At 46.3% G+C, this 25,909-nt stretch overlaps 2 protein-coding genes across 4 annotated transcripts; one reads left to right on the forward strand and one right to left on the reverse strand.

Moving 5' to 3' along the window:
* Positions 1-1,774: 1,774 nt before the first annotated feature.
* On the reverse strand, positions 1,775-20,313 carry GCKR (glucokinase regulator). The gene is given in 20 exon segments (XM_057497551.1): positions 1,775-2,002; positions 4,386-4,426; positions 4,429-4,508; positions 10,893-11,004; positions 11,089-11,178; positions 11,374-11,474; positions 11,829-11,901; positions 12,215-12,262; positions 12,265-12,304; positions 12,534-12,621; positions 13,226-13,344; positions 14,500-14,525; positions 14,528-14,560; positions 14,563-14,600; positions 16,816-16,889; positions 18,125-18,188; positions 18,854-18,897; positions 19,599-19,649; positions 19,826-19,980; positions 20,256-20,313. Coding segments are annotated over 20 exon segments (1,563 nt in total).
* A 1,663-nt stretch (positions 20,314-21,976) lies between these two features.
* On the forward strand, positions 21,977-24,899 carry FNDC4 (fibronectin type III domain containing 4). 3 transcript variants are annotated; one of them, XM_036903536.2, is made up of 7 exons: positions 21,977-22,331; positions 22,513-22,654; positions 22,741-22,856; positions 23,102-23,306; positions 23,760-23,849; positions 24,165-24,289; positions 24,441-24,899. In XM_036903536.2, exons 2-7 carry the CDS (start codon positions 22,534-22,536, stop codon positions 24,474-24,476), a joined length of 693 nt encoding a protein of 230 aa, XP_036759431.2. In that variant the 5' UTR covers positions 21,977-22,331; positions 22,513-22,533; the 3' UTR covers positions 24,477-24,899. The 3 variants fall into 3 exon arrangements, with proteins under 3 accessions (XP_036759431.2, XP_036759430.2, XP_036759432.2); XM_036903535.2 differs by having other exon boundaries at positions 21,979-22,331; positions 22,510-22,654; XM_036903537.2 differs by having other exon boundaries at positions 22,101-22,240; positions 22,510-22,654.
* Positions 24,900-25,909: the final 1,010 nt, after the last annotated feature.

Genomic DNA, 25,909 nt, shown 5'->3' on the forward strand with positions numbered 1-25,909 from the left:
AGATTCAACATTAAAAAGACAATCCAATATGGCACAAGAACAGACCCATAGACCAATGAAACAGAATAGAGAGCCCAGATATAAATCCAAGCATATATAGTCAATTAATATAATGATAAAGGAGCCATGGATATACAATGGGGAAATGACAGCTTCTTCAACAGCTGGTGTTGGCAGAACTGGACAGCTACATGTAAGAGAATGAAACTGCATCACTGTCTAACCCTATACACAAAAGTAAACTCAAAATGGATCAAAGAACTAAATGTAAGTCATGAAACCATAAAACTCTTAGAAAAAAATATAGGAAAAATCTCTTGGACATAAACATGAGCAACTTCTTCATGAACATATCTCCCTGGGGAAGGGAAACAAAAGCAAAAATGAACAAGTGGGACTGTGTCAATCTAAAAAGCTTCTGTACAGCAAAGGACACCATCAGTAGAACAAAAAGACATCCTACAGTATGGGAGAATATATTCATAAATGACATATCGGATAAGGGGTTGACATCCAAATTATATAAAAAGCTACACACCTCAACAAACAAAAAGCAAATAAGCCAATTAAAAAATGGGCACAGGATCTGAACAGACTCTTCTCCAAAGAAGAAATTCAGATGGCCAACAGGCACATGAAAAGATGCTCCACATCGCTAGTCGTCAGAGAAATGCAAATTAAAACCACAATGGGATATTATCTCACACCAGTTAGGATGGCCAACATCCAAAAGGCAAACAACAAATGTTGGCAAGGATGTGGAGAAAGGGGAACCCTCCTACACTGCTGGTGGGAATGTAAACTAGTTTAATCATTGTGGAAAGCAGTATGGACGTTCCTCAAAAAACTCAAAATAGAAATATCACTTGACCCAGGAATTCCACTCCTAGGAATTTACCCTAAGAATGCAGGAGCCAAATTTGAAAAAGACATATGCACCCCTATGTTTATCGCAGCACTATTTATAATAGCCAAGAAATGGATGCAACCTAAGTGTCCATCAGGTAGATGAATGGATAAAGAAGATGTGGTACATATACACAATGGAATATTATTCAGCCATAAGAAGAAAACAGATCCTACCATTTGCAACAACATGGATGGAGCCAGAGGGTATATGCTCAGTGAAATAAGCCAGGTGGAGAAAGACAAGTATCAAATGACTTCACTCATCTGTGGAGTATAAGAACAAAGAAAAGACGGAAGGAACAAAACAGCAGCAGACTCACAGAACCCAAGAATGGACTAACAGTTACCAAAGGGAAAGGGACTGGGGAGGGTGGATAGGAAGGGAGGGAGAAGGGGAATAAGGGGCATTATGATTAGCACACATAAAGTAGTGGGGGCACAGAGAAGGCAGTAAAGCACAGAGAAGACAAGTAGTGACTCTATAGCATCTTACCATGCTGATGGACAGTGAATGTAATGGGATATGTGGTGGGGACTTGATAATGGGGGGAATCTAGTAACCACAATGTTGCCCATGTGATTTTATATTAATGATACCAAAGAAAAAGAATAGACGGGAGATAGTAAGACCAGAAATTTTAACAAGGTGGTCATAAGCAGAAAGATGCCTTCACTCTGACCCAGAAAACTCCAACTTATCCTTCAAGACCCAATTCAAAGATCCTTTCTTCTCTTTCCTGACTCCCCTCCAAGGCAGAAATGAAGACCCCTTTTCTGCCCTCCTGTGGTACCTTGTTCATGTCTTTGTGACCACTTGTCACAATCATGCCTCCCCCATGGACACAGAGCTCCTTGGCAGAGCTCACTAAGCTTTGTAAATCCAGTGCCAAGCAGAGTTCCCAACACACTGAGAGCACTCGGTATGCGTTTGCTGAATGACTAGGAGTCGGCAGGATACCTGTTCCTTCTCCTGTGCAACATGGATGTGGGAGAAGACGGGAGCAGCCCGAATATCATCCGACCGTAGCTGTGGGAAGTGGATCACCTGGAGGAGGCTCTTGGTGCGTCAAGCGTGGGGCTGTCCAGAGAACCACTGGGGAAGAAGAGGTGAGGTCGGGGTTGAGCTAGAAGGTAGGAGGGCTGAGAGTGAGGTCAAGGGAGGAGAAAGAAGCCAGAGAGTGGGTAGCTGGGGTCCCGAAGATTGGCTGTCCAGGCTGTAAAGTATTTGTCCCTGTAGGTAATCCCAAACTCACAATCCCCAAGGGTAAAGAAAAATTGGAGTAAAGGGTTGGCAGTGGGCCTTGACTGGCTGGGTTAAACAGGAGGATTAATGGCAAAAACTGTTCACATTTTCAGCTATGTCTCACCAACCCCACAGGTTGGTAATCTTAAACTTGAACTCACTCCCTTCAACTTCCTCCCTAACCATAGCCATTTACACTGTGGCCGAGACTGCTCCTCTGCAAATGGCGCTTCTGTTTTGTCCCCACCCTTCCCTCTGTCTTGCTCAGCAAGTAGACATATAATGTGTCCAGGAGACATATAATGTGAGCCACTATGTGATTTAACATTTCCTAACACTGCATTAAAGGAGAAACAGGTGAAATAGATTTTAATCATGTTTTATCAAATCCAATATATCTAAAATATTATTCCTACATGTAAACAATATTAAAAATTATTAGTGAGATATTTTACAATATTTTGTACTATGTTTTTGAAATCCAGTGTGTATTTTACAATTACAGCACATCTCCATTCAGGTGCTGAATTTCAATGTAAAGTGAAATACAGTTCTAGCAAAACAAGTTTCATTTAATGAAAGAAATTACATGGCTTCAGTTTCTTAGATAAAATTGAAAGTTCAGTTCCTCAGTCACACCAGCCACATTTCAAGGGCTCAATAGCCACAGGTGGCTGGTAACTACCATTTGGACAGTACAGGCTACGCTTGGTAAGTCTAAATTCTTGTCTGGCTTCCAGTCTACAATCGCTCCTCTTCCCGCTCCCTCATAATCCCACACTACTCTGTAAAGTGACTCTCCAGTGAGGTCAGATCTGTGTGCCCCGCAAATCATGCCTCGTCCACCTTCTGGGCCTTTGCTAAAGTTCATCCTGACAAGAATGCCCTTCTGTCCTTCACCTATCCACATCATGATCACTAGCCTAGCTCAAATATCACCTCTTTCACAGAGCCTTCGGTTTTGCTATAGTACATATGGACCCTACCTTCTCTGAAGTTCTACTGGCCTTCAGAAAGGATCATGCTGTTTGACACTTAATCCCCTGTTTTAAGTGTTAGTTTTGTATCTCCTCCATTAGATAAGCCGGTCTGGGATGGCACAGCCTGGGTCACACATGTCTCTGGCTCCCTGTTCCTATCCCAGCCCCAGGAACTAGGCGAGCAGCAAGCATGTTTTTCCTGACTGGTTGGTCCTACTCATTTGAGAAGCTGTTAAGGGACCTGGAGGTGCTGACTAAATACTTATTGATTGATTCCTTTTACATAAGGTTGCTTTGCAAGATTTAGCAAATAAAAATACAGGACATCCAGTTAAATAGAAATTTCAGGTGAATAATGAAAAATATATATGTCTCAAATATTGCAAAGGGCATACTTACCCTAAAAAAACTATTTCTTGAAATTCAAATTTAACTGGTGTCCTGTATTTTGATTTGTGAAATCATAGCAACCCCTACTTTCACGACGACCTGACATGCTATCTGCTCAGCATCCATTCCTCCCCCTTCCGGTACCAACGCCCTGCTTTTCCTCTGGAGAAATCGCTGCCCCATTCAGGCCATGCTGTTTGATTGAGACGCCTTCCTACCCCTTCCTCTGCTTCCTTCCAGAGGGGATAGAGTACGTGCACCAGCCCTGGGCGGAGCAGGGCTTTCCCTAAAGAATAGTGATTGGCTCAGGGATGGGCATGTGAACCAAGTCAAGCCAATGAGAGCCCTTCCCAGGGATTTGCAGAACTCACAGTGACAGATCCACTCTCTTTCCTCTCAGGCTGCTGACTGGGTAGGATGCTAGGCTGGCACTGCTGGGTGGCCAATTCGCCACCTACGGAGAACACCTGCCGGAGAATGAGAGCAGCATAGAGGAAAGAGGGCTAAGAGCTCACATTCTGGAGCTCGTTGTTTTGAATATCAGGAACTAGCTACCCTACGGTAACTGTTCAGTTGTATGAGCCCGTCATTTGCCTTGTTTGGCTGAAACCAGAACGAACAGGATTTCTTTAGTCATATATTTGTAACTGAAGGAATTTTGCCTAGTTATAATTTCACAAATACACACCCATGCATGCACACATACTCCTTAGAGGAGGGGATGACCCTGACAGGAGAAGGAGAGGCGCAGGAGAAAAGTCAGTCCTCACCCCCACTCATCTGAATACTCTGTAAAATACCCTCCTGTGACAGCCTGGGCATTGAGGCCAGGCCCCGCCCAGCCCCGAGCCATTATGTCCTACCTGCAGCAAGGCCAGTGTCCTCCAGAAGAGCTTGGAGCTGCCAAACGGACGTCCAGCAAGTGGTTTTGAATGATCTTCCCAAGAGCCACGTGGGCCCGTGTACTGGGTTCCGTGCTGGAACGCCTAAATAAGGCAGACATACAGGGGTATCAAAACTTAGAGGACGGTAGAGCAGCACGGTGCACGGGGCCGTGTTTTGATCCAGGGATCAAAAATCAGGAACCAAAACGCAGACAGAATTAATTTGACCAGCCCAGGGTTTAAGTATTAGGACAGTGGTTGTAAACCAGTACCGTCCCAGGCAAACCTGATGGCTTCACACATTTGTGCTTTTGACATCTGGTAAGCAGATATCCTCCCTGACTCCTTCCTTAGTAGGGTTTTGCTCTTACCAGAACTTTCCTTTTGCTTCCTAGGTACCAAACAGGAGGAGCTGGAGGTCCTGGATTCATCCCACTAAACCAATGTCTCCTTGAGAGCAGAGATGGTGTCTTATTCTACTCCAGAGCCAGTCTTTTTGATAATGGCTGACACATGGTTACTGATCAATACACGTCCTTGGAAAAATGAATTCAATTCCATCCTTATAACAACCCTATGAAATAGGTTTCTCTATCCCCTTTCTACCTGTGTGGAAACTAGAGGTCAGAAGTTGATAACTTGAATAAGCTAATGTGATAGTGAAATACAGAATCAGGACCTAAAACCAGGTCTTCTGATTCAATCATGGGGGGATCTCCTGTCATGTCACAGTCATCTCCTGGATGAATGAGAGACCGTATGTGGAGGCACATCAAAAACTAAAACGTTGTACGAACACATGGCACTGTGACTCTAACTACCGCTCCTTATCCCTCATGTCTTGCACCTATAACATCTATTACTGCACTTTGAGGGCAACAGGAGTCTAGTAAAGGAATTGAGAAGATTAATTACTTGCTCCTAGCCAGACTGAGGAAAGAGGCTGCTGTTATGTCTACCTCCTTATTCTGGACTCTAGAAATAATTGACCATACCCACCCTGGCAGTGGGTATATTAAAAATACTTAGTAAGTGACAGACAAGGACACTGGGTGCTGAGTTAGAACGGAAATCTGACCAGTTTGAGTGGAGCTGGCTAGTATGCAGTACTGATGCCATAGGCTGCATGTCAGACTGCCCTGTGGCAGAGATCAGTCAAAGTTAGGTGTATCGCTGTCACTAACCACTTACATCGTTACCTACCATTACCACAAAAACATTTTTACATTTACATAATTTGAAGCTAGACACATTCATTTTAAAGTTCACATGGAAAAAAAGGCAGCAATTTTACTGGGGAAAATCCTTAAGTACCATATTAGATGCCATAAAGCCTCTATATTTAAACAGGATAGTGCCAACACATCAATATACAGACCAGTGGAACAGAACACAAAGTCCAGAAATAAACCAATGCACATGAGGCCTGAGTATCTGACACAGGTAGCATCTCTAATCACTCAGGAAAGATGAACTCTAAAAAGGTATCGGGACATTGGATAGTCTTTTAGAAAAATATAAAATTGGATTCATACCTCACTCCATGCACAAAAATAAACTTTAACGAATTGAAGATCTAAGTGTAAGGAAAGAAGGAAAAGAAAGAGAAAGAGGAAGAAAAGAACAAGAAACAAAGAAGAGAGAAAAAATAATTTTTACTAGAACAAAACATGTATTAGGAGAAAACAGGGTTCTTACAAACTGGGGGTGATGTAAAGCTTTCTGGGACTCAAGATCCAGGTTCAATGAAAGATAGATTGATAAGTTCTACCCTAGAAAAATTAAAACAATGACTTTCCCATGGTTAAAACCCAAAGAAAATATTTATGGAAGGACTAATATCTCATTTATGAAGAACTCAAATCAAGGGGTCATAAAGACCACAATTTCATTAGAAAATGAGTGTGTTTCACTTATTTACAGGAATACACAGTTCACAAATAAAAAGCTTTACTAAGGACTCTTAAGCATGTGCAAAGGTGCTCAACTTCATAATAAATGGAATATAAATGAAAAACTACATGGAAATAGAAATTCTCATCTATCAAACTGGCAAAAATTCACAAGTTTGACAATACTCTTAGAGACTGTAGGGAAGTCAGCATTCTCATAAATTACTGCTACAGAAAGCAAAATGGTACAACCCTTATGGGGGGATCTTTTGCAATATCTTACAAAATTACATATATATTTATCCTTTGGCCCAGCTCTAGGAATTTACCCCAAAGACATATTCTAACATTACAAAACTATATTCATATTCATTGCACCGTTATTGGTGATAACAAAACATTGGAAACAACCAAATGCCCTACATAAGAGACTGCCCAAATAACTCTTGCACGTGTATGAGCACACGCACGTGAAAAATAATGAGGAGGAGCTCTATAAGCCAAAGTGGAGTTCTTTGAGGATATTCTGTTAAAGTGCAAAAGAGTATATATATCACTGCCTCTTATATAAAAAATAAGTGCACAGTATATACGCACACACACTTCTTTGCAAAAAGAAACACAGGAGGGTAAGTCAGTAACTAATGAAATTAGTTATCTGGAGGGATGAGTGGAAATGGAAGAACAGGGAAAGGAATGTGACATCTTTTTATACAGTTTTGACTTTTAAACCACATTATGTTTCGCCTATTCAAAAGATAAAATTAGATCAGAAACTGAAAAATTCTAAAATTGAAAACAAATAAAAATAAATGGACCTAATGATATTATCTTGATAACATAACCATCAGAGAGAAAAAAATTTAATCCAAATGGCTTTTGAACACTTTAACTATGTATCTTCAGCGGGATGTGATCAAAGGGCAAAAAGACCTGCAAAGAAGTCTTGACCCTTTTTGCTAAATTTGTTGATGATCGTGGTATTAGAATAGCAATTCCAAAACCAGTATTTGCTGTAGGACTGAGCAAAGGGGTAAGTATATTGATGATGTTGGAAACCAACGTTTCCCTAGGGGCGAACAGGAAGGAGAGAGAGAACATATAAACATACATATTTGTGTAATATATGTACGTGTGTGAAAAATACATATATATTTCCTGGTTCTTTGTACTGAAAGGGCTTAGGGGTAAAGACACACCAGGGGCAGTGTGCACACCTAGCACCTAGGCTTCTCAATACAGCAGCCCCCACCTCACCCCCAGGGAATGTGTTCTGAGACTCCCAGCGGATGCTTGAAATTGTGGATAGTACTGAACCCTGTATAGACTATGTTTTTTTCCTATACAGACTAACCGATGATAAAGTGTAATTTATAAGCTAGGCACAGTTAGAGATGAACAATAACTAATAATAAAACAGAACAATTATAACAATATGCTGTAATAAAAGGTGAATGTGGTCTCTCTCAAATTATCTTATTATTCTGTACTCACTCTTCTTTTTTTTTGTGATGATACAAGATGATAAAATGCCTGCGTGATGCAATGACTAGTAAGTGAGACCCGCGTGAATGATGTAGGCATTGTGATACAGCGTTAGGCCATTACTGACCTTAGGACACTATGTCAGAAGGAGGATCTTCTGCTTCTGGGAGGCAATTGCGAGTGAGTAACTCAAGCCTTGGAAAGTGAAACCACGGATAAGGGGGACTACTGTACCAATCCCCACTAACACAACCAGAGCTCCCTGGAAAATGACTGAGTCTAGGGCTGGAGTCAGGGAAAGTACAAAGTGAACCTGGGGCAACATTTTTGCTCTCCTGCGTAGGAGATGACTGTTGTACATACACATACACATAAACCATAATGAAGAAGAGATTTATAAACTGAAATGGAGTGATTTTTCAGGATATCTTGTTAAGCAAAAATTCAAGGTACAAGAGTGTAGTATGCTCCTTTTGTGTAAGAGATAAAGGGTTTTTTGGGTTTTTTTTGCAAAAAGAAACACAGCAGAGAGTGTTCAAATACTAATGTGGATATGTCCCAGGGATACAAGGTGACAGCTTGATGAGCTTTCCTTTTGAGGATTAAAATGAATAATGACTTCTAAAATATCAATACCAGTATGACAGACATGAAAACAGTGGAGGAATTCATCTCGATTAAAGGAGACCAGGAAGACCTGATAACTAAATGCAGTGCATTATTCTTGACTGGACCACAGATCTGGAAAATAAAAACAATTCAAGGATAATTGGGGAAATTTGGACATGGTCTATATATTAGATAACAATATTGCAATCATTGCTATTTTCCTGAGTGTGATAATTATGTTGTAGTTATGAAGGCAAATGTCCTTGCTTTTAGAGGGACACAGTAATTTGTGTCAAGTGTCATGGTATCTCCAATTACCTCTCAAATGATTCAGGGGAAAAGAGAGATGAAGCAGATGTGGCAAAATGTGAATAACTGGTGAATCCAGGGAAAAGCACATGGGTATTTATTGTATTCTTCTTACAATTTTTTTGTAGGTTTGAAATTTTAAGTAGAAGTGTGGGAGGAGTTTACATTTAAAAATTTCTAAAACTAAAGATATACAAGCCCTAATGAAAGCCCCCTTATTTTAAGTAATTTCAATACATTTAGAAAGATAAAAACTGGAATCAATCAAAAGACAAAACCACACACACACACACACACACACACAATATTGATAGATTTGACTACATTAAAGTGTAAATAAAAGGTCTGTACATCAAAACCATAGAGATAAAAGGTAATAAGCTGGGGGAAATTACAGACCAGGAAAAAAAAAAGCTACTGTCATTTCTATATACATTTCCTCTCACAAATCAGTAAGAAAAAAAAAACACCCCAAAAAAGAATGGGTGACTATCCCCAAGATATGAAAAAGCAGAACAATAAAGGAAAAATAATTCAATGGCTAATACATATCTTGAAGTAGCTAATCTCCATAGTAGTTAAAGAAACGTAAATTAAAACATCAAAATGCCTTTGTTTTGGTTTGCCTCTTTTACTTTGCTGATTAGTGAAGATTAAAAACAATTCTACCCAGGATTTTAAGGTTGTGGGGGCACAAGCAATTTCACACTTTGTCTGCTTTATAAATCTCTCTGGGAGTCAGTATGACCATATGTATCAAAAAGTCTTTAAAATTTCACACATTCTTTGACCAGATGATTCCACTTGTGGAGGTTTATTCTGGGGCTTATATTAATTAAATAGTCAAATGTGTGTAAGAAAGTACAGTGCAGCCCTTTAATAGAAGCCATAGTATTGAAACTGTCTACAATGTCTGTCAGTTGGGGGTAAACAAGCCATGCTCTGCCCAGTGGAATACTACATTGACATGAGAAATAATGATGGAGAACTATTAATACAGAAAGGTGTTCATAATTTTAAATGAAGAGAAGCAAGTTAAGTTAAAAAGGAAGTCCAGAGGGCCATTTTACAAAATTTGTTGAAGAGCAGCTTTTTTGAAGAAGATGGATAATGGATGATTGCTTTTTTCCTTCTTTTGATTTCTGTCTTTTCTGAAGTTTTTACAATAAAAATACATGGCAATTATGGAGACATTAAACATAAATCCATAGGAGATTGTTATGTAATGAGATAATATATATGAAATATTTTGTATAGTATAAAGGCCTGTATGTATATTGGCTACTGTGACTGTAATGAGGCCCTGTAAATTTGGAGAAGTAAATGAGGACAAAGAAGAAGCTGTATGATGTGGGTTTAATTGGAGAGGACTTCTTAGAAGATGTAAGATCGCTAAGGAGATGATGAATGGGGAAAGCATGCCAAGAAGAAGGGGTGTGACCAGTGAACACCAAGACAGAGATACACGTTGGAAGGAGCATGGACCCTCTGCTTGGGGGACAGGGACTTCCTTTGCATTCTGAGTGTGGGTAAGGCAGCATGTCAGCTATTGTCTGGCCAAATTGGGAAGCTTCCTGGAGGAGGTGGTTTGAATGATGGATAAGACCACATCTCTCCAGGGCAACCCTTTGGGGCCCTGGTTCTGCTCCATGGATGGTGGGCATGAGTCATGTGAGAAAACAGCACCAGAAAGAAAAACTGCCTCTTGGGTCTCAAAACAGAGCTGTCTTAGCACCTCAGTGTCCAGCTTCCTCTCCAAACTCCAAACTGCACCCAAACTGATTATTATTTCTATGATTATTACCAGGGCTTGTACTGGATTATAATTTCATTAGTAAACAGAGACTGTATCAGTGTAATATTTTCTACAGTGAATTCAGCATAGAACTTGCCAAAAATACGCACATATCTTAAAGACTTTAGATAGTGAGGATGACTCTACTATAAATAATTAACCTGTGACAAAAGACAAATGAGTATGCATCAGGTGGCCAGTGGCCTGCCCTGTACGTTTTGCACATTCCTAAAGAGAACTGAGTGCAGTAGCCCATTGCCTTGGAAACTAATGATTTGGTAACACAAGAGTTTGCCCAGCTGGTTTTGTGGAAGAATGACAAAGCTTTCTAACCCTCCAGCCTTGGGTTTTCTTCTTTCCAGGAATCCCTCCTTCTCTGAGCCCCTCATTGCATACAGTACCTTCTCACTCCCTTCGATGAAGTTCCCTTCGTACTTGAAGAAAAGCAGTGGCCATATGATGCTGATGATGGAGGGAAAGAGCTCTTTAGAAAAAGCTTCTATAGGATCTGAAGAGAGAACGGGGAAAGGAGTGGCATCTCCAGGAGGCCTTGCTGTAACGGCCTCTCAGGGTCCTCTCCGCTAGGCTGGACCCTTCCCCACAGTGCTGTGGGCCATGGCCCGGATGTCGGCAGTCTTCCCTTTCACCTGCTCCACCAGCATCTGCACCTCCATCAGGTTGTCTAAGGGAGGGACAGGCCATCGGACTTGCAAGCCTGGCTGCTCAGCCGTTCTTCCTGCTACCTTGGGGTCAGTCAGGACATGCAACCCATCCTTTCCTCTGAGCAGGTGCTCTACCACCCAGAAAAATGACAGTTGCTCTGAGTCACTCTATTGCCTCCATTCCCTCACCCCACTGCTCCTATCTTCCCTCTCACCATCCAGGGTGAAATTGAAGACCATAGTGTCCATTTCCATCAGGGATGGCAGGATGGAAGTCAGGAAGGCCTCCTAGGAGAAGGTGAACTGGGGGTCTTGGGGCAGAAGATGAGAGTCCCCGCCAGGAAAAACCCCATGCGTAGACTTGGACACTGAGGGCCGTAGGGGATATGTAATACAGCACGCTGTCTACAAACAAAACACCTGCGATCTCAGCAGGCGAAGCGCTTTGCGCAAGATGGTGCAGCCGGGTGATGGAAGGGCACTGGCTAGAGCAGCTTTGGGGGTGAACCCAGAGCCTTCTGCACTCCCCGTGCTGCCTGAGAGCCTCACGAGCTCTAACCCATCCTCCTTCTCCAGACTGCTCCACTACAGTCCACGCCCTTCCCCTTTCCTCCCGCCCTCTGCACACCAGCCATCTTTACAACTTCCCCAAGTCCTGTAGTCCACCTGCTTGTGGAGCTCGGCCTTCTGGTTAAACATGTCACTGTGATCACCAATGAGAAAGTCACAGACATCTCGGAAATCTGGAAGTTTTAAGGACAGGAAGAGAGGCTTGGCAGGAAAGGTTCTAGGCTTGGGGAATATCAATGGCACTGGAGGAAGGGGCAATGGGGTGTAGGCTGCAGAGTAACACACACACAAGGCTGAGAGTGGGGGGACCAGGACTGAGCGGTTTTTCAAAGAATGGAGCACTTGACAGAAATGCCTATTTAGATAGGGCAGAATGGACACAGAAGGAGGAACCCCCATGGGGTGGGAGTAGGAAAGCATTAGGGCAGCAGGCCCATTGGTTTGGATCAGGAAGAATCAGGAAGAAAATCAGTACTGGGGTCCCACCAGCACCAAAGGTGCTACTCTACTCCACCATGATGGCCATGGTGCCAGGGTTTGCCAGCCAACCAGGTCCACCCAGCCTTTTTCTGCAGGCTGAGAGTGGGTCAGAGGTCAAGATACGAGAGATTACAGTGAAAACAGGCCAGAAATCAGAGAAAGATCCCGGTGGAAGAGCACAGGAATAAACCAACAAAAAGCCCACCAAGACTCTTAATATGCAGCCCATTCGCCCACATGCTAACATGTCCTGTAGAGTCTCAGGACATTCCCCATCCAGGGCATGTGTCCCCTCAGAACACATCTGCACACACCTGGCACTGACTTGCTTTATCAAGGCAGTGATCTTGGGGCTTTGATGACAGATCTCCTGATGAGCCCTCTCAGATGTCCACAGGACTCCCAGAAGGTATCTGGGGGAAAGGCCACCGGCTCCCTGGCTGGGACCAGTGCCCCCTCAGAAAGCTTGGGTAACCCCTGCCGCAGGGAAGTCACAATTCCCTTAAAACTAAGTTTACGGGGAAGCTGGTAGAGGTGCAGTGAGTGGAGCCAGACTGTTCGTGAAGGGCAGAAGCCAAAGAGCAGACGGAACAGTAAGGCATCAAGAGAGTGTTGGGAGTAGGATGGGATCCCACTTGATGAGGCAGTGACAGTCTGAACACTGGGCTAGGGACCTTGGTACGGGAAGCAGGCCCACAGCAGGATGGGCCTGCTCTGCATGGCCTGGGCCATCCCCACACTGAAGGCTCTTGGAAGCTATGTTAGCTTTGAATGTCCCAGGTGGGCTCAGGTTAGGTCTGGAGCTGAAGAACCCAGGGTCCCCTGGAAACCGTCCAGACTGTGACCCTGTGCTGGCAACAGCGGTGTCCCCATGCCAGCTCCTTTCCCAGGGCAGAAACGATGGGTCCTCAGGGTTTCTGCCACCAGCCCACAGTTTGGATCTGGACTTGCCATTCCTCCACGCACACCATCCCACCCCCTGCCTGACTCTGATCTCTCTCGTTTCATCCTCCCTACCTCCGAGATGCTGCAATGCCCTGGTTCACAGCCTTATGGGCTGCCGGCATCAGGGATTCCAGCAGGATCTTGGTGGCACTTCCACCTCTCTTCCAGGAAGAGCCACTGAGGCCCTCGGGCTGAGAAGGTGATGACACCCGGAGGAACTGGGGAAGGAAGGAGGCTCCTCGAATTCACTGCTTAGTAACCACCAACAGAGGGCACCCTCTCTGGTCAGTGACCGCTGGGAAGCACTGGTGGTCCCCAGTGTGCTGTGAGGGAGTGCTGGGTTGAGGGCTCAACTGAAAGAAAGAGAATGGAGAGGTCATTCCTCCCTCTGGTCATTTCTATGGTGCATTCAGGACTCTGGGGAGGAAGCCACAGCAAGTGGGTCTCCTGTCAGCTGGGGATAAGGGTTTTTCAGAAAGGTTTTTTTTTCCCCAAGAACTTTCTCCCTACCCCAACCCCTATTTTTAATTGCAGTTTGTCGATCTAAACAGCACATTTCATGTTCTTTGGACAGACCAGTAAAGCAGCTGTTACAATGGTACAGATGTGTAACACAACAAGCCAAACAGATAAAGAGGCTACAGCAAAAAGAATGGTAAAAGCAGTGTCTGCGAATCGGAGATTGAAAGTAAACAATTACAGAGAGGAGGAGAGATGGGTATCTGGGAGATGAAAGATAAGGAACTGGCGTGTAATATGGGAATTCTGCCTTCTGGTCTCACAAAAGGAAGGTCAAGGAGAATATCACAGATATGCCCATGGCCAGCAGAGGCATGGCAGGGGTCTGGTTAAGGCTTTTGTAGAGTCAAAGGAAGGGCAGATGACACCAGCAAGATGCATCCACAATCCACACAAAATTTCACACATTCTCAGGAGTATCGAGGCTTAAAAGGCTCACCTCAACTTTGGAGAGGATTAGAATGGCAGAGTGAAACCATCCCATTGTTTTGGAAGTCCATATTTGAAATTTAAACATATAAAAGAGACATTAAGCAATTCACCATTCTATTCAATATTTTCTACACACAGATACAAAAGAGCTCTTTCAACAGAAACTGCCCTAGACCATTTAGATGTTTGGTGATCACTGATTTAAGAGACAGGGTCAGGGTGGAAATAAAACATCTAGAAGTGAAAAAGGAAATGAGGAAACAGGATTTGATCTGCAATCTTTTAGTTGACACACAATCCAGGAATCTAGACCAGATGTAACAGAATCTGAAAGCAGAGGCCCTCAGGAAGCGACAAGCAATCCCAAGGGGGCGGGGTGGGAGGGGGAATCCTACACCAATTGCAGGATTGAGCACAAAGCTTCCTGTTTCTCTTGTAGTTTCTGCATTTGCTCTGTTGTCAAAATGTTGTACTCCAGTCTTCAATGAGGTCATTTCTGAAGCCACAGAGAGACAGACATGGGGGGATTGTCTGCGAGGACCTAAAGGAAGGGCCTTAGGTGGGAGTCGGGATCAAAGACCACGTTGGAACTGGGGTCAGAGGTCGACAGCTTCTTGGAAAGATGTGCTTTGGAGTGCATAGGGGCACTGTATCCCTGAATCCCAAAGGCAAGAGTTAATAAAACATTCAGCAATTTAACCCCAGAGCAAAGCCAACACTCAAGTTTGAATTTGCAGCCTGAGACCTGAAATCTCTTGGATCTTTGTTCTTGCACATCTTGCATCCACTGCCTTGGCCACACTAGCCACACCCTCTGCAGGCCCATGGAGGAATGCCTTCAAGCAAATGTCAAAACTGCCACCTTATTTTCAGTCTTGGGTTTCATCAGAAGCCCTTCACATTCCTGGAAATATATTCTGAAAATCTCCCCAAACAGGGAACCCCTCACTACCTGAACGAGGGATAACAGTTCCTACTGAGGCAACCACGCTCTTAAGGTATGAAGCATCACACCTAAGAGCTGACAAACATTCCTTGAATAAATTAATCAGAAACAAAACAATGTGTTAATGAGACATGAGAGTGACAGGCTTGTTATGTGCTTAGGTGCAAGCATGGTATCTCAAAAAATGGGAATCTTCTGTAGTTGACCTCTACTGGCTTTGCTAGGAGATAATCTGTGAATTACCCATTGTGGCAGGACCTCAAAAAGTTACCTCTGTACATGGCCTAAATTCCCCTTGTCATTCCATCCCTGCAAAATTTCCATCCCTTCTTGAAACATTCTTATATTTTTCATCTCCATTACTCCTAGAACAAACAAGTTTTACATGTTACATACCCATTTTGTAAAGTGTTTCCTATATTTTTGTCCTCAAACTACTTTCTGAAACTCCTTAGAGACCTAAGGCAGAGGAGACAGGGTTTATTGTATGGTTTAAAATCGAGATTTCCAAACTTGGCTGGTCATCAGAATCACCTGGAGAGAGTTTTGTATTTTAAAAACTGCCATTGCTGGGTACCATGCCCACCCCAAGAGTCAGCTTCAGTAGCTCTGGAGTGGAGCCCAAAAATCTGTATTTTTAAAATGCTTCCCAGACAACTCTGAAGATCAGCCAAGTTTGGGAGCCACCAATTTAAGGAACAACTGGAAATCTCCACACCTACATCGTTTGAAATCTTTCATTTCACTGAGTCACAGTGCCTGAAATTAGCATCCACTGCAGCAGATACATTTTTGGTGAAGGAGAGTCATCCATTAAAAGGATCAGGGTTAAGAGTATCTCAGACTCATTTATACCTTTGCATGAATTACACTACAAGCCTGGAATCTGGGAGTTGAAAAAGTACCTCAGAAAGAGCCCAGCTGCTGTCTCCCCAGGACCACCACTAAATGCACAAGGCTGCTGGAATTCTTCGATGACAGGAAGCCCCCTGCTTCGTTCAGTGGCCCACTCCAATGCCTTATTCAGCAGAGTTCCCCAAACCTGGCTGTACATCAGAATCTTTCAAAACATGGATGGACCAGGGCCTTATCCAAAATCTACATCAGAGCTGTTACACACAGAGCCAAGAATCTGCTTTCTTATTTTTGTGACACTCCCAAGGCAGCTGCTCACCCACCTGACTATACTGGTTTAACAGGCTGACCTTGGAGATCAAAATGGCCATTTAGATAAAGAATAAGAGGGAGATGATTTGGAGCAACGGCTATAGGGTGGGGGATTTGAGTGACTGGAGAGGACCAAAGAGATGCCTAGAATGACAAAAAATAAGGCACTAAATAAGTGGAGGCCTATTATGGGCAACGAAGAGCAGGAGGCCATTCAGCACCCACTACTCCTCTGAGAAGTGCTCGGGGCCCACCTCAAATGAAAGTTCAGATCTTGGAGGGATGCTTTTTCCTGACCCCATTCCATCCTCTGGCCCTTGTTTCCCTTGCCTCTTCACTCCCTGTTTGAATGCTTTCGTGTATTTTATGCATCCTTTGTGAGCTGCCTTTAATCTTTCCTGAAACAAGAGAATAAGTAGACCACCCAACAATAACAGCCAAGCTCGTAAGCTGAGGAATACTCATACTGACTCTGTATACTGAGATTTAGTGAGCAAGACAACACCACCCTGCTCCTTGTGACTACAGATTCAGATGTTTCCTCCCAGCGCCTCCCACGGATCTGGCCAGTCACCACCTTTCATAAAAGAAGGCTCACCTGGCCATGCTTACTGGCTTGAAATCAACCAGGCCTGGCAAGAAGAAGGCTGGGTTATCCATGCAGGAGTCCTTCTGGCCTGATGGTAGGAAAGAAGGAGGGCACGACGACTGGGGTTACTCTAGTGTGGCCCAAGGCTGTGTGCATCAGAATCCTCCAGAATCCTTGTTAGAAATGCAGGTCCTGGGCCCAGTTAAGATATGTTGGATCTGACTTTGAAGGCGAGAGCCCATAGACCTACACTTTTAACAAGTTCTCCCAAAGAAATCTTCTGGGTGGTAAAGTTTGAAAATGACTGAACTAAATTGTGAGCTCCTTGAGGTCAGTGTCCTGCTCTCCTTGGGTGCCTCCTTCTACATCTAACATTGCTGGAATCTACTTTCTGCTCAGTGAATTCTTAGAGCAGAGAGCTACAGAGTTGAGAGGAAACTTGGGGTCACCTAGTCCAGTGCTTCTCAAAAAACCTGCCTGGAAATCTTACTAAGATGCACGTTAAGACACAGGAGGTGTGGAGTGCAACCTGAGATTCTGCACGTCTAACAAATCCCAGGTGAAACTGATGTTACTGATGCAAGGACCACACTTTAAGTAGCAAACGACTGTTCCAGGAGTCTGCTTTTTTCTGAAAAAGAGGCAGAGAGTGAATATTTTAAGCTTTGTGGGTCCTATGATCTCTGCGAACTATTTAACTTACTGTTGTAGTGTGAAAGTGGCCATGGGCATTATATAAATACAAATGTCTGTGTTCCAATAAAACTTGACTTACAAAAACAGGCAGTGGCTGGACTGACCTGCCCGTGTAGTTTGCTGTCCCCTGGACTAGGCGATCTATGTGAGTTGTTGAATGGAGTGATACACAGTTATTCTGAGAGACGATTCTTTCCCCCCTCTTGCCACATTCATACAGCTGGATCCTAATTAATGAGAGTAAAAGAAAAATTCCCTGTGCAAACCCTTTGTTTGACAGCACCCGCCTCGCTGATCTATCTTCCATGCTACTCCACTGCCATCTGCTTTCCTCCCAGTGAAGCTGACCCACTGGCCTGGTCCTCATGCTCACAGAGAGCCCCACCAGAATGCAAATGATGAGCACCCTTTTTTCTCTGCAGCCACCTAGGACAGAAGGATGGGGGAGGTAGTGTCACCAGGAGGATTCTAGGGTGCAAACCTATTGTTTGGGGAGATTTCCAGAATATATAGGGTCAGGGCGAGGGGCAGGAATGGTGTTAACTGGATGTTGGGGCTTTTGTGTCCTCAGGAAAAAGAACAGACAGAGATCTCTAGCTGAGTGTCAGTGGAAAACACAGACCTTCAGTTCCTCCATCCCCTGAATGGCACTATCTTCTGTCCCCTCCCTAGAGGCCACCGCAGACCTAAGAGGACAGACTCATGGTCAGTGGCACACCTGGGAAGCGGAAGCCTATGGTTTACTAGGGCAGGTTGCTCTGATAGAAGGGAATAAAGGGAAACCATCACTGAAAGAGTCCATGATAGATACTCTGTAGGGTTGAAAAACTCAAGGCTAGTCAGGCAACATGAGGATGTCAAGTGGGCCAAGTGTAAGGTGTTAAGGCATGGTGGAGACCAGGGCAAACCTGACAGAGTCTCTGTCTAACAGTGCTAAAATTCAATTTCTAAAAAGCACTATTCAGGCCAAACAAAATATACACACAGCAACTTGGCTTACCTGTCAACTCCTGCAATGCAGTAGATGTTCTAGACCTTTCATCAGCTGGTTAAAGGAGACCTGTCAAGAGGGAGAGAGCATGAAGTAGTAACGATAATGAAGCAACAATTCCCTTGGATTTTTAGCACTGAGAGGGTAGAGGCTGTGTAATGATTCTGTTGGGCCAGTGCCTAAGCCAGTACTGCTTGGAATCTGGCACTTAAAGATGCTACTTGGAGATGAGTGATTGGGGTACATGGGATGTAGAGACATTGGCAACAAACTGGTGGACTCAGATGGAGTCAGAAGAAATGGGACTCCATGGTGAGATCTAGCCTTTTGGAGAAGCAAGGCAGAGCGGGAGGGGCCCACCTAGGAGCAAAGCCATGCTGAGCTGTGCGGTGCTGACAGTCAACCTGAGGAGGAAGGAGGGCGGGATCAGAGTGCTCCCTCCACTCAGCACCGCCAGCCCGGCCCCAGGCTCCTGACAAAGGAAAGAGGCCTAGATGGCCAAGGCCCACTCAGGTTGGGGGAGTCTGCTTTCCTTTGTTAGGAACAGAGGAGGAACTGGGGAGACTCCTGAACCCTCCTCTTACCACAAAAGCAAAAAGAACAGTGTGGTATAGCCGAAAGAACACTGGATTTGAAAAAGAAACTGCAGTCTGACTTCCAACTCTGGCCTAGCTGCATATTCAAACTCTTATTTGTTCCAGAAAGGACTGAAAGCAGCTTTGTCATCAATCAATCAATCAATAGGTAAGTAAGTAAGCAAATAAATAAATAAAAGCCACTTTACCCAGCAATTATTAGCTGGGTTTTTGACAAGCTACTACGATTTCCCTAAGTTTTTGTTTTCACATCAGAAAACATGGAGACAGAAACACCAAACTTCACAGGATTTTGTGAAGATTATGGGTATGAAAGTGTGCTGTTAATTATAATGTATTATGCAGACAATGGTTATTATAATGACTTGAATAAGATGACAATAAGGATACAAGAGGGAGAAAGGAGAACTGAGATCTATAAAAGTGAGAAGTGGAGTCCTAGAAAAGAGAAAAGTAGAGGAAACACAATTTGAGGCAGGGAACAGATGGAGAGAGAGTACCCTCAGTACTCTCCTAGCCCCTTGTACCACAGTGGTCAGATCTGATGTGCTATAGAGTCACTGTAGGGAACTGGCAGGAATGAGAAGCCAAGAAAAGGGACAGTGGATTGGGGGTGAGGGATGAGATGGAGGAGCTCTCAGGGTTTCAAAAATTAGAGAACATGGTCTGAGATGGTGAAGGTTGGGGTGGGGGTGGGGTTGGCATCTTTATCTGCAGTGTCCAGGGACTGGGACACCTGGTGTGTGGGCATGGTTTGCCCCACCTCCTAGAAGATCTCAGTATCACATTGCCCTAGCAATCGAACGGTTTGCTCAGCATCTTTGTCCAGGTCCTTGGTCAGTGGTTTTGACTTCTCTGTGATTGGCAGGGCTGCCTGCTGCCCAGACAACTAGAGGGAAGGGAGGACAAGGATACAGGCAGGAAGCCAAAGCTTCACCATGCCTGCTAAACTGGAGGTGGGAGTGGCAACAGGCACAGTGCTGGACTCACACACACACACGCACACACACACATACCCCTGCACCAGGGATTTAGCTTGCCCTTGGTACTCTGGGTCTATCAGGAAGCAAGATGGGAAGGAGGGAGAGAGCCAAAACCCAGAGAACAGGGAAGTCCAGATGAGAAATGATTCTAGAAATCAGTGCAGAAAGTCAACATGGAGGAGTCTTATCTCTCACTTGCTGGGGTCTCAGTCATGTGTTGAAACTGTTTTGTGCCCAGCATAGTCCCACGCTGTGGACACACTGTTGTGCCTGACTTTTCAGGCACACAAACCCTTTTGTCACACTGACTCTGCTTCCCACTGGAAGGGCCTTTTCTGAGCCACGTGATGATTAACCCAAGTCCCCTGACCTCTTTGAGCACTACCCCCTCTGAGTACCTCTTCTGCACTCTTTCCTTGCCCTCAGCCCTCTGGTCACCTCAGGGGAACCCCTGGGTCCCCCCTTTACATGCACCCAGATCCCCCAGACTCTGATTTGCCCCTCAAAAGGAAGACCTGAGTTTCATTCCTCTTGCCCTTCAGACACAATGCCCTCTTTTCTGGAGGGTCTGGAGCCTGGAAGTGGAGGACAATACCAGGCACAGTCCTAGTGCAGCAAGAATCCCTGGGCAAGGGTGCTCTGGGACCAGGATGTATCCGGAAGCTGGAGATCTGGATCCTCGGGGCCAGCAGAGGTCACAGGACCTGGGCCATGCCTTGATCTCCTGCTCAGCACGCACAGTTCTCCCTGTCCCACTAGCCCCATTTCACTGTCTCATCTCAGGAGAAAGGTAACAGAAGCTTCTACATCCCCAGGGGTGTATATACTGAACTGGATATTACAAGGGAATGTGCCACAGAAATAGAAATACTGCAGTGAGAATTAGAAGCCAAAGCACCTGCCCTAAATACACCCGTTAGCCAATATTTATTTCCACAGAACAATGCACTTTTCACTTTTCAATGTATAGAACCTCACCAGATACATTAACACTAAGATGATATTGACCCCCTCGTGTTTCAGATGATGAAACTGAGGCTCAGAGAAGTTAAGTCGGTTGCCGAAGATCACACAGCTGACAGAACTGGGACTCATCCGAGTTCTCAGTCCAGTTCTCACGCTCAGCCAAAGCATGAAATAACTTCAGGATTTACAAATTTATTGAATGAATGAAGTTACTAACCAACTGGTGCAAATGTATAATCTCTCATTCACAGAGTGTTATAAGATTTATAAAGGTCGTTCCCCAACATTGTCTCATTTGATCCTCACAGCAGCCCTGTGAGGTTTGGACGCTCTGATTTAAGGTGGGAACTCGGAGACTTCGATAACCAGGTAAATCGCAGAGCTATGACGAGAAACACAGGTCGTTGCTCTTTAAACTCCACTTTATAAACCCGGCACTCGAATCTCTATCTGTGGCTCTCAATTGCCAGACACATAGGAGATGCTCAATAAATGTTTGTTTAATAAGTGTAAGAATGAATGAGAGCGTGAAGGGGATCAATATCAGATTATGAATGGGGAAAAGACTTAAAAGCTGACGCAGTCTACAAGTAGGAGATTGTTAAAACAATTATTATCTCGATCCCCTCCCCAGCACCGGAGGTGAACTCCTACCCCCACTCGACTTGGCTAATTCCATCCGGGGAGGGAGGGGGCCCCCAGGGTCACGAGACCCTCGCACCAGCGCCTCTCCCGACGCCCCCGCGGGCTCACGGGATCCTGCCGGGATCTGAAAGGATCCCGAGGCCGCCAATGGGAAGGTCGGAGGAGGAGCCGGGAGAGAACGGGGTCGACCGGGCTGGGGGGGAGGGAGAGAGCGGATGACGGTGGCGAGAACCCCGGCGGGGCGGGGCGGGTCAGCACGTCCCGGCAGGGCTGCGGCGGAGCGAGCGGGGCCAGCTCTGCAGAAGGCGGCGGCTGCTCGCCCGGACGGTCACATCCCGCTGCAGGGGCCGGCGGAGGCCGCTGCACTACCGCCCGCACCGAGGACCGCGGCCGGCGGCCGGGCCGCGCGGCACCGCCCCCCGCTCGCGGACGGACCACTCGGCGGGTCCGAGCTCTGGGGGTCCCGCAGCCCCGCGGCCAGCGCCCGCTGCGCCTCCGCCCTCCGCCCGCAGCTCGGGCCCGCGCTGCCCGCCTCGCCGGGCCCGCGCCGGAATGGGGTAGGGGCAGCACCGCGGAGTCGGGCGATGGGCCGCCCTCTGGGCACCGAGCAGCCTCCCTAGGCCTGACCGACCGCAGGGACCGGCGGAGGTGGGTGTGGGCAGGGCAGGGCCGCGCGCTGGGGGCGCCCGGGAGATGCGGAGGCGGGGAAGGCGTGGGGAAAGGGGGGCTCTGGGGCTGCTTTGCGCTGTGGGGAGCCCAGGATTGCTGCTGCCCATTCGAGCGTTCTGGACAGCCCTTGACCCCCCGCAACTCCGGCCACCTCCAGTAGCGCCGCCTGGATGTCAATCGGATGCCCCAGCGCTTCCCAGCGGACTCAGCAGGGACCATGGCTTCGCTGGTGCCCCTCTCCCCATATTTAAGCCCCACGGTCCTCCTGCTGGTCAGTTGTGACCTAGGATTTGTGCGAGCAGGTGAGTAAAGAGGAAAGGCGTGGGGGTTAACCAGAGCTAGTCTGTGGGTGGAACCTGCTATCCTGCTAACACACTGGCACCCACAGACCGGCCTCCGTCTCCTGTGAATGTGACAGTCACTCACCTTAGAGCCAACTCCGCCACTGTGTCCTGGGACGTCCCAGAAGGCAACATCGTCATTGGATACTCCATTTCCCAGCAAGTATGAATCACGCTTCTGCTCCCCCAACTTCTGCCCTTGGCTCTCTGAACATTCCTTTGGTTAACTCCCTCCCCCGACATAAGCTCCCCGCCAGCGGTGGGAGGATCTGGGACCTGGTGTTCCTGTCCCAGGCAGCCCCTTTCACCCCACTCCCTTGGAGTGCTCGGATGTTCAGGAGCCCTGGTTTGAGCCTTGTGCCCTGGGACTGGGTTGAGGTTGTCTTGTCTCCCATCATCTCCCTGCAGCGACAGAATGGCCCTGGGCAGCGTGTGATCCGGGAGGTGAACACCACCACTCGGGCCTGTGCCCTCTGGGGCCTGGCTGAAGACAGTGACTACACGGTGCAGGTCAGGAGCATTGGCCTTCGGGGAGAGAGCCCACCTGGACCCCGGGTGCACTTCCGAACTCTCAAGGGTTCTGACCGGCTACCCTCCAACAGCTCAAGCCCAGGTGAGGGTCTCAGCTAGTCCCCACTCCTGGAATGCTTTGCATTCTCTGGCCTTTTACCTGCCTTTAGCCTCTTGTTTGCTTCCCAAAGCAAGCATCAGGCTAGCTTAGATGAGTTAATTCATTGCACTGCCAGGAAAGGAAAGAAAACGGGTTGGCAGAGGACTGGGTATAGACCAGCTGGTAATGGATCATTTGGGGGAAGGACTTCCGAACTTCCTTTTACCCAACCTCAGTTCACAGCAGCTGCAGCCTGCCTGAGTACCTGACCTGCAGCCCTTCTGCTCTTTGGTCTCTAACCATCTGTCCACCAATAGCTTCTCAGAGAGAGGCTACCAAGGGCAACCCGGGGATGGGTCTATCCTGACTCGGATCCCCAACATCTCCATCCTTCACTGTCTGCATAAATGTAGAGCGCTCTAGCCGCTCCTCCTGGAGTCTGTCCTTCCTCCTCAGGTGACATCACAGTGGAGGGTCTGGATGGAGAGCGACCATTGCAGACAGGGGAAGTGGTCATCATTGTGGTGGTGTTGCTCATGTGGGCCGGTGAGTAAGCAGCTGGATGGGGAACTAGGGACTTGAGGGAGCGGGGCTCAGTGGAAGTGGCAAAAGTTGTTGGGAGAAGAGGGGGTGAGATAAATGGAGTTGGAGATGCTCAGTTGAGGAGGATGAGTAGAAGTTTGAAGAGAGGGAAAGAGGAGGCCCAGAGAGGAAGATTAGGAGGGTGGTGCTTGCGCCTGGGTGCCAGTAATTCGAGGATTTTCTTCTCGTATTTTCTAGAAATTGTGGGTATCTCACTGCCCTTCGAGGCTGCAAGTGGGAGGTTGAGACCAAGGCTCAGATGGTAATGTTGTGTTTCAGCTGTAATTGGGCTCTTCTGCCGTCAGTACGACATCATCAAGGACAACGACTCCAACAATAATCCAAAGGAGAAGGGCAAGGGCCCAGAACAGAGTCCACGGGCAAGGCTGGCGGGAGCCAGACAGGTGAGGAACCAGTGAGGGAGGGGAGAGTGATGTGCCCCTAGGAGCAGCCAAGGAGAGGAGAGGGCCAAAGGGGGCAGGAAAAGAGGGAGAGTGAAATTTGGGGTGGCAGAGACTGCCTGAAATTAGAGACTCAAGCCATTTTCTTTCACAGAAAAAGTCACCATCCATCAACACCATTGACGTATGAGTGAAGAAACAAAACCAGAAGACAGATACACTAACAACCTGGGGATGGAGATGGGGATGGGGATGGGGTCAGGGAGAGCTTAACATGGTTATCTGCCCAAGACTGAAGGATCCCACAGACACCCAGAAGGTAATGACACTCCCACAATCTCAGGCATGGTACCCATCCTCTTTCCACTGTGAGCAGGGCCAAAGGTAGGTCTGTCAGGGTGTGTTTCCCTGGACCTGGGGAGTGGATATCAGATGGGATGTTTCCTTCCATCCCCCAGGTCCAGGGGAGAGTCATCTGTTCAACCCTAGCCCATTAAGTCCCAATTGGGGCCCTGTTTCAACCTGCATCAGGACTCTTGGCATCCCCAGCTGCCCTCACATCTTGCCTCTGGGTCTCAAAGAGGGATGTTTCTTTGGGTACGGCCCCATCCCCCAGCAAATAAAAGGAATGGTCTGCGCCTGGAGGCAGATGCTGCACTGCACTACTCCAATGTCTTCCATGGAGCCTCAGGTGCCCCCCCCCCCCTCACCTCGCAGCCCCTCCAGCTGCTGGTGATCTCACCCCTTGGACATTTTTCCAATAAAGGTTCTTGGACAAACTGGAGCTGACTGTATGGTATACTGTATAGTATGCTGAAGACATTTCTCTCTAACTACAGGGCCCCTCACACCACCACCAACTTGACAAGAGCAGACTCTTGTTTTAAAGTGCTTGCTTTAATTTTCCAGCCTGGAATGGGTGGAGAGGAGTCAGAAAAGGTTATAGAAAACTAGAGTGAGAAGAGGGAAAAGGAAAAGAAGAGGATATGAACTCTTTTTCTTCCTGTACCAGTGGACATTAAGGTCATGTCACATGGGATGGCCAATAGCCTTTTTGTCTTCACTGCCCACAGTAGCAGCACACAGCTCCTCACCATGAATTTTCAGCTAATTTTCCAGAAAGGTCTAAAGGGTGTCTTGGGACAAACAAAAGAGCAGCTACCCTAATGGATCCCTTGGTCCCACATGTTCCTGTCCTGTGCATTCCTGTGCCTGTTCCTCCCTGTCCCTGCTTTCTCTTTTGTCTCTGTCTCTGTTTATTTGGTCAAAGCCAATATAATTGTAAAGCATAAATGAGTTTATACTAGGTTCTGGGAATCCAGAACCAGAGGAGGATTCTGGGGAAAAAAACTGAGGGTTAGAACTCCCCTGTCAAAATAAGTATAATTTGGGCTATGGGGCCTACTTTGTTGTGAAAATAGGAGCTGCCCTCTACCCTTTCCTAAGTTCCAAGGAGGGGTTAGTGCCTGTGAGAGAAATACCTGCAGACATTTGCAACCCCTATGGGGGAAAGGCTTTAGAACCTAGAATCTGTCTGGACAGTATGTGCTATACTTTCTGAGCGTTATAGGTCTTCTCAACTTCAGATTTTTTCAGAAGATGCTTATGAGTAACTCTTCTATA

Source organism: Manis pentadactyla, chromosome 2 (genome assembly GCF_030020395.1).
Source record: "Manis pentadactyla isolate mManPen7 chromosome 2, mManPen7.hap1, whole genome shotgun sequence".
NCBI lineage: Eukaryota > Metazoa > Chordata > Mammalia > Pholidota > Manidae > Manis > Manis pentadactyla.

Coding starts and splice junctions, on each gene's coding strand:
- FNDC4 (XM_036903536.2), top strand. CDS start 22,534: ATGCCCCAGCGCTTCCCAGCGGACTCAGCAGGGACCATGGCTTCGCTG. Junction 23,307..23,759: donor CTCCAACAGCTCAAGCCCAG/GTGAGGGTCTCA, acceptor CTTCCTCCTCAG/GTGACATCACAGTGGAGGGT. Junction 24,290..24,440: donor GGCTGGCGGGAGCCAGACAG/GTGAGGAACCAG, acceptor TTTCTTTCACAG/AAAAAGTCACCATCCATCAA.